Source organism: Ceratotherium simum, chromosome 14 (genome assembly GCF_057802395.1).
Source record: "Ceratotherium simum simum isolate JZ-2026a chromosome 14, ASM5780239v1, whole genome shotgun sequence".
Lineage (NCBI taxonomy): Eukaryota > Metazoa > Chordata > Mammalia > Perissodactyla > Rhinocerotidae > Ceratotherium > Ceratotherium simum.
The window spans coordinates 58,267,326-58,285,934 of record NC_141913.1 but is presented as its reverse complement, the minus strand read 5'-3'; the positions used below and the strand labels follow the sequence as shown (position 1 = coordinate 58,285,934).

General features: G+C 37.1%; 1 protein-coding gene across 1 annotated transcript in view; it reads left to right on the top strand.

Moving 5' to 3' along the window:
• NETO1 (neuropilin and tolloid like 1) overlaps positions 1 to 18,609 on the top strand; it is a 106,028-nt gene that overhangs the window by 52,548 nt on the left and 34,871 nt on the right. The window contains exons 5-6 of the mRNA XM_004422633.3: positions 13,525 to 13,566; positions 13,684 to 13,811. Of these exons, the coding sequence (XP_004422690.1) occupies positions 13,525 to 13,566; positions 13,684 to 13,811 (170 nt within the window). The remainder of the gene's footprint in view (positions 1 to 13,524; positions 13,567 to 13,683; positions 13,812 to 18,609) is intronic.

Below are 18,609 nucleotides of genomic sequence, written 5' to 3'. Positions count from 1 at the left end.
GGGACGCCGCCACAGCATGGCTTGCCAAGCAGTGCATCCTTGCGTGCCTGGGATCCGAACTGGCGAACCCTGGGCCGCCGCAGCGGAGCACGCGCACTTAACAGCTTGCGCCACTGGGCTGGCCCTGGGAGTATACTTTTTTATCTAATTTTTTTTCAATTTTTTTATTGTAGTAAAATACACATAACATAAAATTTACCATATTAACCATTTTTAAATACATGGTATGAAATACATTCATAATGTTGTGCAACCATCACCACCATCCATCTCTATAGCACTTTTCATGTTGTAAAATTGGGATTCTATACCCATTAAACCATAACTCCCCATTTCTATTTTCCCCCAGCCCCTGGTAACCACCATTCTACTCTCTGTCTCTATGATTTTGATCACTTTAAGTATCTCATATAAGTGGAGTCATACAGTATTTGTCTTTTTGTGACTGGCTTTTTTCACTTAGTCCTCAAGGTTCATCCATGTTATAGCATATTGAAGAATTTCCTTCCTTTATAAGGCTGAATAATATTCCACTATATGTATTACCACATTTTGCTTATCCATTCATTTGTTGATGGACACTTGGGTTGCTTCCATGTTTTAGCTATTGTGAGTAGTGTTGTTATAAACAGGAGTGTACAAATCTCTTCAAGACCCTGCTTTCAGTTCTTTTGGATATAAACCTAGAAGTGGAATTGCTGGATCATATGTTAATTCTATTGTTAGTTTTTTGAGGAACTGTCATACTGTTTTCCATAGTGGCTGTACCATTTTACATTCCCACCAAAAACGCACAAGGGTTCCAATTTCTTCATATCCTCAACACCATTTGTTATCTTCTCTTTTCTGGATAGTAGCCAACCTATTGGGTATGAGGTGGTATTTCATTGTAGTTTTGATTTGCATTTCTCTAATGGTCAGTGATATTAAGCATCTTTTCATGTGCTTATTGGCCATTTGTATATCTTCTTTGGAGAGGTGTGTATTTGAGTCTTTTGTTCATTTTTGAATTGTGTACTTTGGTTTATTGTTGTTCTCTATATATTCTGGATAGTAATCCCTTATCAGATATATGATTTGTAAATATTTTCTCCCATTCTGTAAGTTTCTTTACTCTGTTGATATTATCTTTTAATGCATAAATTTTTTTGTTTCATTGAATTCAATTTGTCTATTTTTTCTTTTGTCACCTGTGCCTTTAGTGTCATATCCAAGAAGTCATTGCCAAAGCCAATGTCGTGAAGTTTTTGACCTATGTTTCCTTCCAAGAGTTTTATAGTTTTAAGTCTTACACTTAGGTATTTGATCCATTTTGTATATGATGTTAGGTAAGGATTCAAGTTCATTATTTTACTTGGGGATATACAGTTTGCCCAGCACCATTTGTTGAAAAGACTGTCCTTTCGCCGTCAAATGTCTTGACACTCTTGTCAAAAATCACTTGACCGTATATGTGAGGGTATATTTCTGCCTTTTATGTCAATTTAGCTCAAAAATTATACGTAGAGTGCTGGAGGAATGAGAGACTAAGGCAAAGACACTGTTAGGATTCTGATGCCCCGATGTGACGAAGGCTGGGACTAAGAAGACCAGGGGAGACTGGAAAGGGAGTTGGTAGTGAGAGATTTTATAACTGAATATATTACATTTAAATTTTTTAGTTGAATATAATATGTTTCAAATAATTGAAATCCCTTGGTATCTTTCTGATGAAAGGCAAGTATGAAGGAGTCAGATTAATTTTGTCTTTAAAGTTTTCAGCACAGGGAATCTGGAGAAGGCTAATGATTGACAAAAATGAAAAATCTGGGCCGGCCCCATGCCTTTAGCGGTTAAGTGCGCGCGCTCCGCTACTGGCGGCCCAGGTTTGGATCTCGGGCACGCACCGATGCACCACTTGTCCCTCCATGCTGAGGCCGCGTTCCACATACAGCAACTAGAAGGATGTGCAACTATGACATACAACTATCTACTTGGGCTTTAGGGAAAAAAAAAAGGAGGAGGATTGGTAATAGATGTTAGCTCAGAGCCGGTCTTCCTCAGCAAAAAGAGGAGGATTAGCACGGATGTTAGCTCAGGGCTGATCTTCCTCACACACACAAAAAAAAGTCTAAGTGGATAAAATTGCTGGGATCCCATCGATCATACTCTCTGACTAAACAAGAGAGACCTAATTCTCTCCTTTCAACCTAAAAATTATGATATTGATTTATGTTACGTTAGGCTATTACTTTGGGGAAACCTCAGATTACTTTCACACCTCTTAATGAAATAGATTTGGGTGGTCTTCTACTTGCATGAAAGAAAAATGAGCAAAGGGAGTCCAGATTTAGCAAGTGTCTCAATAAATGGCTGGATCTTAAATTGCAGTCCAAGGGCAAGTGAACCATTTCAAGGTTATTATAATGCAATATCATTTTCAGAATTACACAAATATTTTTAAATTGCAATGGAAAGAAATGTCATTATAGTGCTGTTAAAAATTCTAAGACTTACATTTCAATGAACACTTCAAGTTGTATTTGACAGGCTGGGAATGTACATGAGTCTTACAATCCTTAGGAGATGATAGATTCGGGGGCCAGTGGACCCTGACAGTCCAGCTCTGTGTGGAGCCCCAGCATCTATAATTCTCCCCGGGACCCCAAGGTGGAGGTTACGCTTTTGAGATATAATTATTTCTCAGAGGCAGAGGGGTTTAAGGAGTTCTAGTCTAACTCTCCTAACATGTGGGTCAAAAGTAGGTACGTGAATCTGATCACTTGTATTCTTAAGTGGAATATTCATCAAAAACACTGGTTGTGGACACCCATTCAAACCTTCTGAACACTGCAATATTGGAGAAATGAGTACTGGGGGATGAAAAGAAATGTGACAAATGGAGATGGAAGGATTCCGATTTTTTTTATAATTAATTCCCCTATACTTAAAATGAGCCAAGGTTACTTGCTAGTAGAGAATACGAACAAGTGAGGATCTTTGCAGTTCTCAGATAGTTGTAAACATCTAGGAGAAGACCTCTGAAATTGCCAGTGGTAACAATAGACACAATGCTTTTTGTGTGTGTGTGTGTGAGGAAGATTGGCCCTGAGTTAACGTCCGTGCCCAACTTCCTTTACTTTATATGGGACGCCGCCACAGCATGGCTCTACAAGCAGTGTGTTGGTGCGCGCCCGGGATGCGAATGGGCGAACCCCTGGCCGCTGCAGTGGACCTCGAGCACTTAACTGCTTGCGCCACCGGGCCGGCCTCCACGATGCTTTTTTAAATGGCTTCATACATATTTAGATTATCTCAATTTTACCATTATCTAAAATTTGGGTATAATTTTTTGAGCTAAATCCACATAAAAGGGCTTTTTGTATCTAGTATATGTTTTTATATAGTAAGGGAAAATTGGATATCTGGACATTTACCAGGTATCTAGCATTATTTGGATATTTTTAAATATGCAGTAATAACTATGTTATGAACTTTCTGCAGGAATTTTCCAGCGAATCTCAGACATTTGAGGAAGTTAGATGAACTCCTCATTAACCCCAAAGTTAAATGCTGTCTAGTGGAAATAAGAGCAGTATGCAGAATAGACAGTGAGGCTGCAACAGTGATATTTGACTTGTAAATAATGGTTTTAGAGAAACAGTAATATTTTAGGCATATTTTTAAGATAATATCGTAGGTATTTTTTTATCCGTTTATCACCCAGGAGCTAAAATTATGAATTGTGCAAGGATGGGATACTTTATATTTACATAGCACTTATCCTATCCATTATGTAGTTGATGTTCACAAGGTCTCTGCTTTGTACAAAGCCCGTTGATAATTTTATCCTAATAATTTAAAAAAGATGCAATTGATGCCTTAGAAGGTAGAGTTCTGTTAATAATTGTTTTTACATAATGCAGGTCCAGCAGCATTAAATCTTTCTGGTGAATTCTTCTTTACAAAATTAATATTTGACCTACTTCTTGATTATATATTTTGGTTTTGCTTTTAAGACTGTTTTATTTAACATAATATCATAAGTTTTCTTTCTTTTTCATGACTTGACTGGCATATCATTTTGTGTTCTTTTAATCTCAGTCTTTCCACATCTCTGCGCACTGCACCTGGCTTTTATAAAAAAGCGTGTGGCTGGATTTTGTGGATTTGAAGAGCAGAGGGTGGCTAAAACTCAAAGATTCTTACCTTGGGGAAAGGAGATGAGAGTTGGGACTTAAAAGTAAGGACACACTGACTTTAAAGACAGAATATGGTAACTTCAGCTCTTTGTCCAGATTGGCAGAAATTAATCCTATTCAGATCACTCCATGGACTTCTCCCGGGTTTATCCAGAGGTGCCTCGTGCATGCTCCCATCCAATCTGTTGGCAGGGCAGCACTTGGCATTTTGCATTTGCTCTTCCTTTCCAGTCCCATGGTGGCTCCTGTTGCCCATGTGCACTGCTACTGCCTGGCATGAAGACTCTAGCGTCCTTGCCAAGGGCACCAACAAAGGATGCTCCCAGGGTTTCCAATTAGAGGCAGTTCCAGCTCTATTTAGAAGGGGCTAAGGCACATCAAATTCACTAGAAGCACAAAAGATCTTGTCTTGAAGCGACATTTGCACAGCTTGTACAGCTTTATTGTGTCCATGGTATATTTATTTAGCTGTGACTTATACGGCTTCCTCACGATACTTGCACTTATATTTTTAAATAAAATTGAGAAGACATAACTTTTTCTTATAAAATGTTTTACTTTTTCATTTCAATGGTGTAATCTGTTTAGAATAGAGTGACATAAGTGGGATGAAAGAGGCTAATGTGAGGATGATGCCGCCCACCACCCCACACACACATGCATGCACACACATAACTTTGGTTGCCAGCCCCACATTCAATTCTTGGCACGTCGGAGCCAGGAGCATTCCACTCCTCTGTAGCCATTGGCCACACTTGCTAGCCATAGTCCCAAAGCAATGGCATTAATTGTTGTTCCCCGACTCTCACATTGCTCTCAAGAAAAGTCATTTCTTGCTCTCACCCTTCTGGCATGAAACCTCAGATCCAGTCCCACACTACCTGCCATACACTCACTAACAGCATCGGAACCACAATTGTACCAGCAAGAAATGCCCTATTAAACCAGTTCTAGTGAAAAAGATGGCTCAGAAGATGGACTTGTTTCTTTTAGTTTCATATGATTCAGGTGGTACTTCCTGCATGACAGAAGGAGGAAGTTCCGAGAGAAGGGCGGGGGCAGGGGTGGTTTGCTAATAATCAATCAAGAACTTCCTGGTTTCCCCTGGGCAGAAAAAAAATATGTTCTATAATAGCTAATTCAAATATGCAAACACCAAACACTAGTTTTACACAATGTAGTTTTTTTTTTATTGTCTTTATCATTCCTTTGGTCTTCTGATCATTTCTTCTTCCCTCCTTCCCTCAAATTTTTTCTTTATCCTGTAAAGTAAATGCATATTTTCCCCATAGAACAATACTATTGTCTTGTGACTATATATCAAAAACAAACATTGTAAAAACCTATTTAATGTGAACACGAGCAAAATCCAGCTTCTGTTAATTCATTTTTTTTTTTTTTGTGAAGTAGATTAGCCCTGACCTAACATCTTTTGCCAATCTGTCTCTTTTTTGCTGAGGAAGATTGGCCCTGGGCTAACATCCGTGTCCATCTTCCTCTACTTTATATGAGAGATGCCTTCCACAGCATGGCTTGATAAACAGTGCGTAGGTCTGCACCTGGGATCCAAACCTGTGAACTCCCTGGGCCGCCGATGTGGAGTGCATGAACTTAACCACTACACCACTGGGCCGGCCCCTGTGCATTCATGTTTTTAAGAAAGAGTTACGATTTCTCAGTTTATTTAAAACTATGAATATAAGCATTATAAGGAACCTTCATATATTTTAGCTAAATAAATAAAATAAGGCAGCAAAACATCTGTATAAGCCATGCAAATATCAATAATATTTTAAAGTGCTTGCAAACTTCTTTACTGAAATTCTTGTGAGTTTTATTTGTAAAATTCATGTATGAGTAAATTTTATGTTAAACTAGAAAAAAGAAGTCATGATATGTAAGCTCTGTGCTGACATTAAGACCCATAGGAAGGCAAACTCGATGTGAAGCTTAACTGCCAACTCCATACTTAGAGATAACAGTAAACCTTAAAAAGAGGTTTAAAATATTGTGCTATGAATTTTATACTGGAGCAATGTTGCTTCTAGACAAGAGTGAAATAAGTCAAATTATGAAAATAATATGATGATGCAAGCTATTTTAGTGCTGTGCTGTGAAGATTTTTTTGCAAATGATTTCTAAAACAGCCTCTTAAATTCAGTTAACTGATTGCAAAAACTACAAACGCAGTGATTTCCAACCTTGAGTAGAAAGCAAGACATCAACACTGTGCTGGGCTGCAGCAGGTAACAAAGGAAGGGACTAGGAGAGTGGCCTTGAGTGGGTAGTTAGTTTTAATGCAAGAGATTTAAAAAAGATATGCTCACAGACATTACAGGGCTTTCAAAAGTAGAGATGAAAAGTGGAGACTATATGGATCTCATGAAATAATTCAGGATGCGTGAGATTGTGGAAATTTGAGGAAAATTTGATTAACTTTCTCTAAGACTAGCTTGTCAGGTAGTTGAGCTGTGCATTGCAAGCATATCAAAGTTATCAGAGGTGATTTCTGTAATCAAAAGGTTTTGTAGATACAGTTACGTGGCCAGGTCAAGCAATTACATTTTCCCATAAACTACTGTTCTAGGAGTATGTCTGCATTCTGTGGTATAATGGCATACTTGAGCCGTAAAAGCCTAAACCAAAAACATCCTCATTTCAGAAAAGGAAAATAAGGTTCAGAAATATTTAGTGATTTGTTCTAAGGTACAGAGATAGCTATCAAGCTATCTAGGTTTTAGGTCAAAGCAAGTTGCATTTTTCTAAAGTTGTTGAATCCCCATTTTGTTCATTTATAAAATGAAGATGCCTCTGATTTGATTCAGTCGTAGTCTAATCAAATAAACAATAATTTACTGCAAGCCCGTCTACAGTATGGCTAGCACTGTGGAATTTCTTTGGAGTATGAAATAAACGCATTACACACTCTTGAGTTGATAAATTGTAACTTAGAGTGTTATTGGGATAGCATTTAGCCATGATACAAAGATGGGGTTGGTTAGGGCAGAAATTCTAAAATATTTTGGTCTCAAAACCCCATCCTCCCTCAAAAAATACTGAAGACTTCAAAGTGCTTTGGCTTCTATAGCAATATCATTCAATATTTATCATATTAGACATTTAAACTGATAAAATTTTAAATGGCTATTTATTAATTCATACAAAAATTACAGTAATAAACCAATTATATATTACATAAAAAGCATATTTTAAAAACATTGATTAGTATTTGTATGTATTAATATATATTAAAATAATAATTAGAAGAATTACATTGCTTCACAAATCTATGTAATGTCTGTCTTATTAGAAGATAACTAGATTCTCACATCTGCTTCTGCACTGATCTGTTGCAATGTGTTCTTATGGTTGAAGCATATGCAGAAAATTCAGCCTTACAGAGCTATGTAGTTGGAAAAGGGAAGAGTATTTTCATAGCCATTTCAGATGAATACTACCCCAAACCTCAATAAGCGGTAGTTTCTTAAAGGTTAGTTGCAATGGGGAATGTGAAACTATATCAGTGATTTTTTCATATGCTGTTACATTAACAACTATCAATGTATTTTGCTCATCATTTGGCTCTTTTACCCATACATGATTGTTTAACATCATACTTTACTATTTGGCTGTAATTGGATCACTGTTATGCAGATCTTCCAAATGTTGACACATTTCATCTTTCAGTATCAAAAATCATATTTGTTCATATCATCAACAATTCACACTTAAAAATTCTGTAAGTATTGAGAAGCTATGAAATACACAGTGATGGATATATTTTCCTTTGCTTGAAGCTTGAATTTTATCATTGGCAGCAAATATTGTCAGTTGTTTTCCTTAAAGTCAAAAGATTCACTATGTTCATCCTACAGAAAAGACATGTACTCAAAATTTTAGATTTTAAAAAAATTGGTGCTTCATCAAGCACATCATCAACATTATTTTAGTGCTTCATCAAGGAGATTTTTAAGTAAAATGGTTTTTTACCCCACAAATGCATGGGGATGAATTATACAATGAATACTAATGACTAAGGTTTGGTGCCCTTGTCTTGATTCATGCTAAGGCACAAGCAGTTTTAGTCACTATTGCTTTGGCACCATCAATGCAACTGTCAATAGAGATGTTCCAGTATAAGTCGTATGATTCAAAAATTATCCAACAGTTTGAATATTTCAGTACAACTTGCATTTGTTCCCAAGCATTTACATAAAAGAGGATCTCCAATGATTGGTCCATGCTGACACTAGACGAATTCAAGCAAACCAAGCAAGCTCCACCACGTCTGTACATCTGTTTATTTGTCAGACAAAAGTAAAGTTCTGTAGACATGTCTTCTTGTTTAAAGCTAAAATTTTCAATCAGCAAGTTACTGTCTGGTTGGAAAGCAGCAGTGTCCCGATTTTTTACTGACTTTCCGTCCAGTAGACAGTCAGCAACGGCAGCTGTGCATTGCTTTATTAGTTTCTCTGCTCTGTGTGTGCTTCTCCAGCCAATGCAGTACAATAACTTACTTTGTAAGATGTTTGTGACTTCATTTTTAGTTTGAAAAGTGTAACAAACAATTTTCAGTTTTTAAAGAGCTAATTATATCTACATTTAAAATATTCAATGCTTTTTAAACAATTATTTGTTTCAAAATAATGTAGCAATCAAACTGTCACAATAAAATTACTAGAACATATTGTTCTGCCTAAATCACTATAAGGCAAATTATTAACGTCTATAAAGCTGAAGGAAAGATAGCTTTTGTCATATTTTAATTTCTTATGCACAGCTTTCCCATTTTATTGGGAGTGGATTTATCCTTTTTGTAAGTAAGATGCCCCTTTGAAATATCAGTTTTATCCTTTTCTCCAACTTCGGACATATACAGTGTAATTGTGGTGGAGAAAGTGTGTCTTTTAGTCTCCTTCGTCTCTGACAAATGTCCTCCTTCACAGTAAGAAAAATATATTATAAATATATATTTTTTTATTTCAGGAGAAATATTAAATTTCATAATACTTATACTTTTAGATAAAACTAAAAATTAGTAAGGTTTTAAAATTTAAAAAAAAATACAGAAAATGTACTTAATTCTAGTTGTGCTTCCATGGAAGCTCAAGACAAAATTCAAGATTTCAAAATAAGAATGTATTAGACAAAAATGTGGTTGCAAGGATTATAGCAGGGAAAATTGAAGATATCCAGGAGGTAACCAGTAAAATCATTGAGAATAAACTAGGTTAATCCCGAACATGGAGATCATTTATACCCTAAGACTACTACCTTAGAATATTCTTGAAAACACAAGCAAACCCTGTGTTTACCATAATAGTGATGATGTTATCAAATGCCAAGTAGGATCTGGGAAACTCTGCCGTACATTCTTGAGAAAATGAGGAAACAAAAAGACAACATTTTCGTGGTATTATGAAAGCCGTTAGAGCTTTGGATCTCATGAAAGGATCTCGTGGACCTGAGGGGCCCCTGACCACACCTTGAACCTTGAACATCTCTGGGTGAGGGGAATAATAGTCGTAATAACATAAAAAACCTAGAACCTCAGTAGTTTCACATAATTGAAGTTTATTTCTTGCTCCTGGAGTCTACTCGGAATCAAGGCAGAGGCTGTGCCACACGTGCTCATTTAGGAATTGAAGCTAATAGAGTTCTGTGTCTTCAGTGTATGGCTTCTGAGGTTGAACACAGAAGAGAGAAGATGGAGTGGAGAATTTTTTCAAGAAGTTTTTATTAGCCCAGCCCTCAAGTAAAGTTCAACCATTTTGTCCACATTTCATTGGGTAGAACTCAGTTCCGCTGCTACTCACAATTGCAGGGGTAACTGGGAAACACAGTCAGCTGTCTGCCCAGCAGGAAAAATATCTGGGTTTGACAAACAGGAGGCAACCCTAATATGGCAGCCAGTTTGATATATTTACTGTGAAAGCCTCTGGTTTGGAAAGGCGTAGGTATAATCAACACATCAACAACGTAAGAAAATCGGCTTGGTGTAAAGTAAGCACATTTTTTTATATACAGAGAAATATGTTAAATTCAGTAACGTTTATTGTGCACCTACTATGTCCAAGCAATGTTCTAGCTCCCGGATAGAGAGAGGAGCAATAGACATGAAGTCTCTTAGAGATTGTGCTGCATTATAGTCTAGGGGGAGTATGGGCAATAAAAGAATAAACAAATAGCAAAATAATGGTGAATTGTGATTAAAAAAACCATGAAAGAAGAAAAGAAAGTGGGAGACGATGTTATGATGGAAAGGGTCATCCAGGAAGGCCTTTCTGAGAAGACAATATTTGTGCCAAGAACTGAAGAATGAGAAAGATCCAGCTATGCAAAGACCTAGGAGGCAGACATGTCAGACAGAGAAAAGAGTAAGTTCAAAGTGCAGAGGATGGGAACAGCCTCGAGCATTGGAGAAACAGAAACGGTCAGTGTGTTCTGAGAGGAGAGGTGGTCAGGGCTGAAAACACGCAGGGCATTATAGCGCATTAAAAGTCATAGTTTTTTGTTTGTTTTGTTTTGTTTTTTTAATTTTTTGTTTATTGCAGTAACATTGGTTTATAACACTGTAAAAATTTCAGGTGTACACCATTGTACTTCTATTTCTGCATAGATTACATCATGTTCACCACCAAAATACTAATTACAACCCATCACCATACACATGTACCGGAAAAAAAAAAAAAGTCATAGTTTTATTCTAAGGGCAGTGGAAAGCCAGGTGAGTGTCATGGTTTGATTTATATTTTTAAAAGTTTCTTCAGGTTGCTTAGTGGAGAATAGATTTGGGGAGATCTAGAGTAGAAGACAATTTGCTAAGTCCAAGTTCATTGTGCTTCTGCTAATAATTTATGTTTATTTATGTATATGTACTATGTATGTATTTATGTATAATTTATGTATCATGCCCCGAACAACCTGGGGCAATAAATCCATCTTAATATTCTTAAATTCAATGAAGGCTGTTTTTAAAAATTATTGTGTTGTGTCGTTTATTTTTTGTTTGTTTCTTCAGGTCATATGGGCCATCCATAATTGTGATTGTGATATTACTGGTGGCTAATTCAAATGGAATTGCAAAAACGATTTTTCCTAGTTTTTTTTTTTTTTTTAAACCATCAGTGCTCTCACCATTAATACAAAGACAAAAATAAATTTTCAATTCCCAGAACTGGCGTTTCTCTCAACTTTGTCTGGCATGAGTTATAAAAATGACAAATGTTGGCCTTCAAACTAGAAAATAGAATACCAACTACATTTCCACAAGAGTCACAGGAACAGTCATGCGAGGCTGAAACATTCTAATCAAAAGAGGAGATAGTGAGTAGTAATAATGACTATTATTAAGCATTATGCAAAGTAGTAAAAATGATATAATGAATAATAAGGAATCCTGATAACTGAGGTGGGCAAGCTTGATGTAAAAATAAGGAAAAATATGGATGGGTCTCTTCAATATCAATAAAACTGCTTAATGATGGCAACAAATCTGAGTAATTCTATACGAAACGTAGTTCTTTTCTTGTACACAGTAGGTATTAAATATACATTTCTTGAAAGAATAACCAAATATCTATTGATTTAGAGGAAGGGAAAAAAACCCTACTCGGGGGTATCCTGATCCAAATTGGCTATGTTGTCCTTGTTTGTGCCTCTTTCCTAGAAAGTGCCTACAGGTACTTGGTCCTTGCTTTTTTCCCAAAAAGGTAAAATAATTGTTTTCAAAACAATTATGCAAAGGAATGTATATCTTGATTCAAAATGCGTCACCACATTCTAGTCGTGCCCTATAACAAAGTGACTCTACACAGCTGATGGAACTGAACGGTGGCATGGCTCATCCAGACCTTTCGGTTTCAACAGATCAGTGAGCACTACTGTTTAACAAAATTTAAAAATAAAAAAAAGCTGCAATGAAGATAAGTGCACTAGTCTAGTCAGCCTGTAGTTGTGGGCTTGGTGCATCCGAGCACACAGACACACGAAGCAGCACGCTTGGATACACACGGACATAGATGCATACACGGTCTTAACGTCCAGAACTAATTCCCTCCAGAAAAAGCGCTACCCTTCCCATTGTTGAGCAGTGTCTCACAAAATATTTCTAACTTTATAAGATTGTTAATTTATAGCTAATACCATAGTAGTAGAAAGAAATTAAATTTCACAATCATCTTTTAAATCTGATACCATGCCTCTCCAAGATGAATGATGGCCTTTGATGCCTTCACCCATAAATAAAAGAAAATCCAATTCATGTAACTGACTATGAAGACGTGTATTATTTCTAAAAGCAAAAAGCCAAGAGAAGTGCAACTCCGACTAGGTTAATACACTGCCCCAGTGATACACGCAAGGACTTCTCAGTTCATGTTTGTATCCTGCTCATCTTAAAAGTTCCATTTTCTCACATTAGCACCTGTCCACATCATGAGCTGGCCCCTACACACGACCCTGTGGGGTCCAGTATAAACATGACCACAACAGGAGCCAAGAAAACTGTATAAGCCTTGTCTTTATTGATTATCAGGAAAAACTTTGTCAGCAGCCCTCCAACAGACTCCCCTTTATACGTCATTGGCTGCATACCTCCCTCAAGTCAATTCCAGGAAACGGAAATAAGTTCACCGTTTTTAGTTTATAACAGTTAGGAAACATTTGAAGCTCACTATAAATTGAGTTTCCCCCAAAGTACATACGTGAACGGAGAAGGACAGATACCTGGACCTGGGGTAGACTGAGAGGGAGAGAGTGGGCGTTGAGTGGACACAGTAGAAAACTGAAGAATACTTTGAAAGCTAGCATGGCATGAAAAGTTAGGAAAGAAGATTTGATGAAAACAGGATAGTGCTGTCTGCCAGGGGAGAGGAGCCCTAGATTTTAGGTGTTAACCTAATGCTTCCAATATTTCCATAGAAAACTGCATTTTGACAATTTAAAGAATCTTTGAAATAAGACAATAATTGTATCTAGAATAGATAGAAGTTTACCCAAACCTTGAATTACCTATGGATACATTTTACAAAAACATCTATTTTCTGATTATAGATTTAGAGATAATGAGTAAGATTTTTATTTGATGATTAGATGAAGGAACGCATTCGAAGGTTTTTAAAAATGGCTTCTTTTGTATTGATAAGAACCTTGTAGTAATAATAATATGTTTTGTAAATTAACATTTCATTATTAACATTATCACAGTTTTTATTTAACCACTTATTTTCCCCTAATGTGTTTTTTTTAGGCAGATTCCTGAATAATTTAATGGTATATTACTCAATATCATTTTAAGTAATAAATGCAGAATAAACTAATTGTCTTTTTCTCAATTTTTAAGATCCTGACTTTAAGGACCTTGGAGTTTTGAAACCATTACCAGGTTGGTAAAATAGATATTTAATAATTTTCAGAGGCCTCTGTTTTCTGCTATGAAATATACTTTTGGTTTATTATTCAAGCTCCATTTTTGTATGTTTGTTGGCATTTTGTTATCTAGCCTGTGAGTTTGAGATGGGCGGTCCTGAAGGAATTGTGGAGTCTATACAAATCATGAAGGAAGGCAAAGCTTCTGCTAGCGAGGCCGTTGATTGCAAGTGGTACATCCGGGCACCTCCACGATCCAAGGTCAGTCTTAGGGTGAAACAGATTTGACGATCGACTTGGGAAGTGTCTAAAGCATGCATTGGTTTGAACATAGTGGACATGCTTCGTACATTTCAGAGTGCAATCATAAGCTATCATTTTATTTTGGTTTTGAAATGCAACTTGTTTTCCCCTGTGAGAGGGTGCTGAAGAGATCATTCGATGGCTAACCTGGACAAGAGACTCTAAGGTAACTACTCCTCTGAAAAACAGATTGAAATGTTATATGTAAGCTATGGTTCTAAGTATAGTTACACTTATGCCCTGTTGTCAGTATCTGCAGTATGTTTGCTTTTTAACCTAAAATCATATCTATAGATGAAATTGTCCAGGGCTTACAAAATCATGTATCTCTGGAATATAAAGTGTGACAAGGCTGGGAGACACCGGTGAACAGGACTTAGGAGAGCCAGTGCCCATGCAAAGGGGCCAGCCAGTACTTGACTGCCTATCAAGCTCCTTTAGGTTGATGATGTGAGAAAATGTGGGTTCAGCTTTACCAGTTCCTCCATTTTTTTTATAACGTTCCAAAAATCTAGATTTTATGTTAATCCCTTGGTTTTTACATGCTGGCAATAAATTTTAAAAATTGAAAATATTATATATATTAAACTAAATACATTATGAGCCAGATTCGGACTCAGGCCAGTATTTTAGAAACACTTCTTTAGAACAACCGTATTCATCCTTTTATGCATATGTCTCAAGAAATACTGGGGATGAGTAATTTTGTGCCAGTAGCTGTCATAGGTGTAGCTTATCCCTCTCCCTTTATGGTCACCCCTCAGTTATAGAGTATAGTTACAACCAAGCATTACTGGTTTATTAGATTTGTAGTTGACTATTGAGGTTGAAACAGTTTGTCATTTAATTAATTGATTTAGTGACTCTATAAAGTCTCAAGCATCCTGTCAGAGAAATGAAAAAGCATGCCAGCCCCCGTCCTCACATTTCCAGTTTAATTCTTTTTCTTTTTGTGAGGAAGATCAGCCCTGAGCTAACATCCATGCCAAGCCTCCTTTTTTTGCTGAGGAAGACCGGCCCTGAGCTAACATCTATTGCCAAACCTCCTCCTTTTTTTAAAATTTTTTCTTCCCCTTTTTCTCCCCAAAGCCCCAGTAGATAGTTGTATGTCATAGTTGCACATCCTCCTAGTTGCTGTATGTGGGACGCGGCCTCAGCATGGCCTGACAAGCGGTGAGCTGGTGCACGCCCGGGATCCGAACCCGGGCCGTCAGTAGCGGAGCGCACACACTTAACCGCTAAGCTATGGGGCCGGCCCCTCCAGTTTAATTCTTAGACAAATGTGTAACAAAATAATCCAAGGAATAAGACAAGATCATTGAGGTGTTTATAAGGTGTAGCAGAGTGAGGGAGAACACATAGACACAAGGTAAGCCAGAAGGAGAATCAAATAGCATCCAGGGTGTCGACTGCATCTTAATGAGAAATAGTCTTGTGTCAGGTAGTCAAGGTGGACAGGGCTCTTCAGGGAGAACCAGTAGCATCTACAAGGTCACGGAATCATAAGAGACCATGCCTTTTCAGGAATTAAAGTAATGGCATGTGACCAAATAAGATCATGAGTATGGAAGTTGATGGTGAGTCATTAATCCAAAGGCCTCTGTAGGTCCCCGCTTAAGAGCCTGGATTCATCCACAAAGCATTAGTGATACATGTGTCCATGCAAATGATCAATAACCAATCTGTAGATTAGAAAGGTAAGGTGACTTTTATCTGAGCCAAGCTGAGGACTAGCCTGTAAGTACGATCTCCACCAGGGAAGAAAGCACTCTGGAGAAGCATGGTTTACAGCATGGTTATATACCATTTCAGAACAAATAACACACGTGACAGGGATATAACTTTTTTTTCTCAAAGTCATAAGGAGATGTTTTGCTGCAGGTTAGCACATACACAGCAGGTCAGCTTGACTTTGGTTTTCTGGGAAGAAAAGCTTATCTTCAAAGGAGTACTGGTATTGGCGTCAGAGGAAGGGAGACATTCATCCTTATCTTTAAGGGGTGCATTCTTTGCTTTGGGAAAACATTTGAAGCAGAGTTATAATGCATGTTTGGTGGGCCATAAGTCAGGCTGTTCTGGGAAACAACAAGTTTTAGGCCGAATCAGGTTTAAACCAGAGTGGTTTCCCCCTATACCTCAAAATGTGAAAACTTATTATTATTATTTTCATCACATGGAAGAGTGTGAGGCAGGAATGTGACATGATCAGATCTGCATTCTGGAAAAATAGTTTTTCCCTGTTATATAGGGACAGAAGTGTTAACACTGCAAGCAGAAGACTCATAGGAAGCTAATCCCAGTGATTGAGGCCAGGCCATGATGGTAGACAGATGAAGGAATTATTCAAGATAGATACAGTAGAATTTGGCGGCTGAATATTCAGGATGAGGGAAAAATCAGAGTCATGAGGAAGTTGGTATTTCAAGAAACATTTTTGTCTTTCTTCACTCGATTTTCCCGTGAATATGTCTCTGGGGTTTGCATATAATTTGGAAGTGTGGCACACTTTCCCCAAACCTCCTTACTGAGATGCAGAGACCGTGGTCCAGGTTGCAGCTTTGCCACTTGCAAATCTCTTTACATCTGAACAAATCTTTGAAAAAATCAATTGCATTATGAAGAAAGATACAGTGATTCCTCCTTCAAAAAAAAAAAAAATCAAAGGCATAAAACCCAGCCCACTACATAGATTACAAGGGAGCTAGATTACAGCTTATTACGCCCTCTTACATAACCTGTGGGTTCACAGGCAAGTGCTATTCATTTTCCTTAAACTCTATGAATGAAAGATTTTTCTGGATGTTTTTTTCAACGGGAAGCATTTGAGCGCCACCTCACTGTCATAACCAGCATCTTTCTCCCTGAGGTCTTAAAGACAGAGCTTTTATGGGAGTATAAACACACACCATTTTTTTCCAGCTCGTAAATAGGCTGTCTTTTGTACAATGCCAGACCAACAACACCGAGTGTACCTGTCTGTTACAGAATTTGGCATTCTGTGACCCAAAGGGGAAGTCGCCCGCAGAGCTGGACAAAGATGGCTCTATTGTGACAGGCTTTCTCTGTTAAATTAAAGGTTAGAGGATAGGAAGTGGCTTTGAATGACTGTGAAGAATAGCAAGAACTGGCGATGCTGCCTATGTGGGCTTTCTATTTTTATGGAGTTCCTAGAAGCTTATGAGAATAGACTATCAAAGCACAGGTTAAACTTGAAATGGCTCATGGTGAATATTTGAATGATAACTAGTAATTGAAACATATTGCACAATGAAATTGCTAAATAGCTTACTTGGGTTCTATTAAAATTTATATCAAGTATATATGTCTTCTTAGCCTTTTGGGAAATATAAAACATAATATTTGATCTCTCCTTTGTTTGAGAATAGTAATACAGATAATCACCTTTAATTAGAAAGTGATTAATCCAGATTCCTTAGAATTTGGAACACCAAAGCCAGAAAGAATATTAAAAGTTTGTTACTGATTAGTTCATTTAACAGGTGGATAAGCAGAGTCAGATAATGAATTTCTATATGGATTGACAATGGGATGTAGAAATATGCCTCTGTAAGCAACTATTTGGTATTTATACAGATCCTAGAGCAAGGATGGTAGAAGAGTATTATGGTGTTCAGTTCTGGATCTGGTCCAGAAAAGAATGTTGGGTGATCAAATCATGGTACCTATTTGAATGTTAATTCCATGCAGGCTGGGGCTTATTTATCTCTAGATACCCAGTGCCAAGCAAAATGTCTGTCATTCACTTAAAACTCATGGAAAAAATAAACTGATATGTACCTAGAAAAATGGACCTGGTAGCAATCTTCAAACATTTGAAGGACTGTCATATGACAGAGGAATAAGAGGATAAGGCTTAATCTGCGTGGTTTTAAGTCCTGCGATTTATTTGAATCCTGGAAACTAGAGAAATACAGTTTTGGGTCAATATAGAGAAGGTTTTTGTTTTTGTTTTAAAAATGGAGCTGCCCAAAGATCAAATGAGATTCCACAGGAGGAATCCAACTAAAGTTTGGCAGGGATTTTGTATAATAATTAAAAAATCAAGTCATTTTTGGCATATATAATATTAAATTCCCTTTAAGACAAAAACTCGATAACTCTATGATAAATGACTTGCCCAGATATTTGGCCAGTTAGTAACAGAGCTGAGAGGCAAGATCATCTCCTGAGTCCCAGTCCAGTGTAATGTTATAGAACCACACTATTTGGGGATATTGTCAAATTTGTTAAGACAGGAAAAGAGATACTTACAAAAGTACAAATGAAGATAATTAATTTAATGATTAAGGTCTTGGGAGAATAAAACTCTAGCTTTTAGTAATTACCCATCATTTAAAACTTCAAATTAATTTTTAATATTTCGTCAATTCAAAAATGTTTTGAATAAAATTAAGGTAAAATAAACATAAAAACTTGACAAATATAATGTCAATATTTTGTAGTGAAGTTGTGTTAAAGTTATATGATGAAGTTAATTGTTGTAGGCAGAATCTCCAGACGACACCAAGATTTCCAGCCCAATGGGCCTGTGACTATGAAAAAAATATCACGCACCCAATTATGCTAAATTGCCTGGCAAAAGGGGTTTTGCTGATGCAGTTAAGGTTACCAATCAGTCGACTTTTAGTTAATTAAAAGGGAGTTTATCCAGATAAGCCTAATCTAATCACACGAGCTCTTTAAAAAGCAGAGTTTTCTCTGGCTGTGTGCAAAAGTGGAAGTCAGAGAGTCAGAG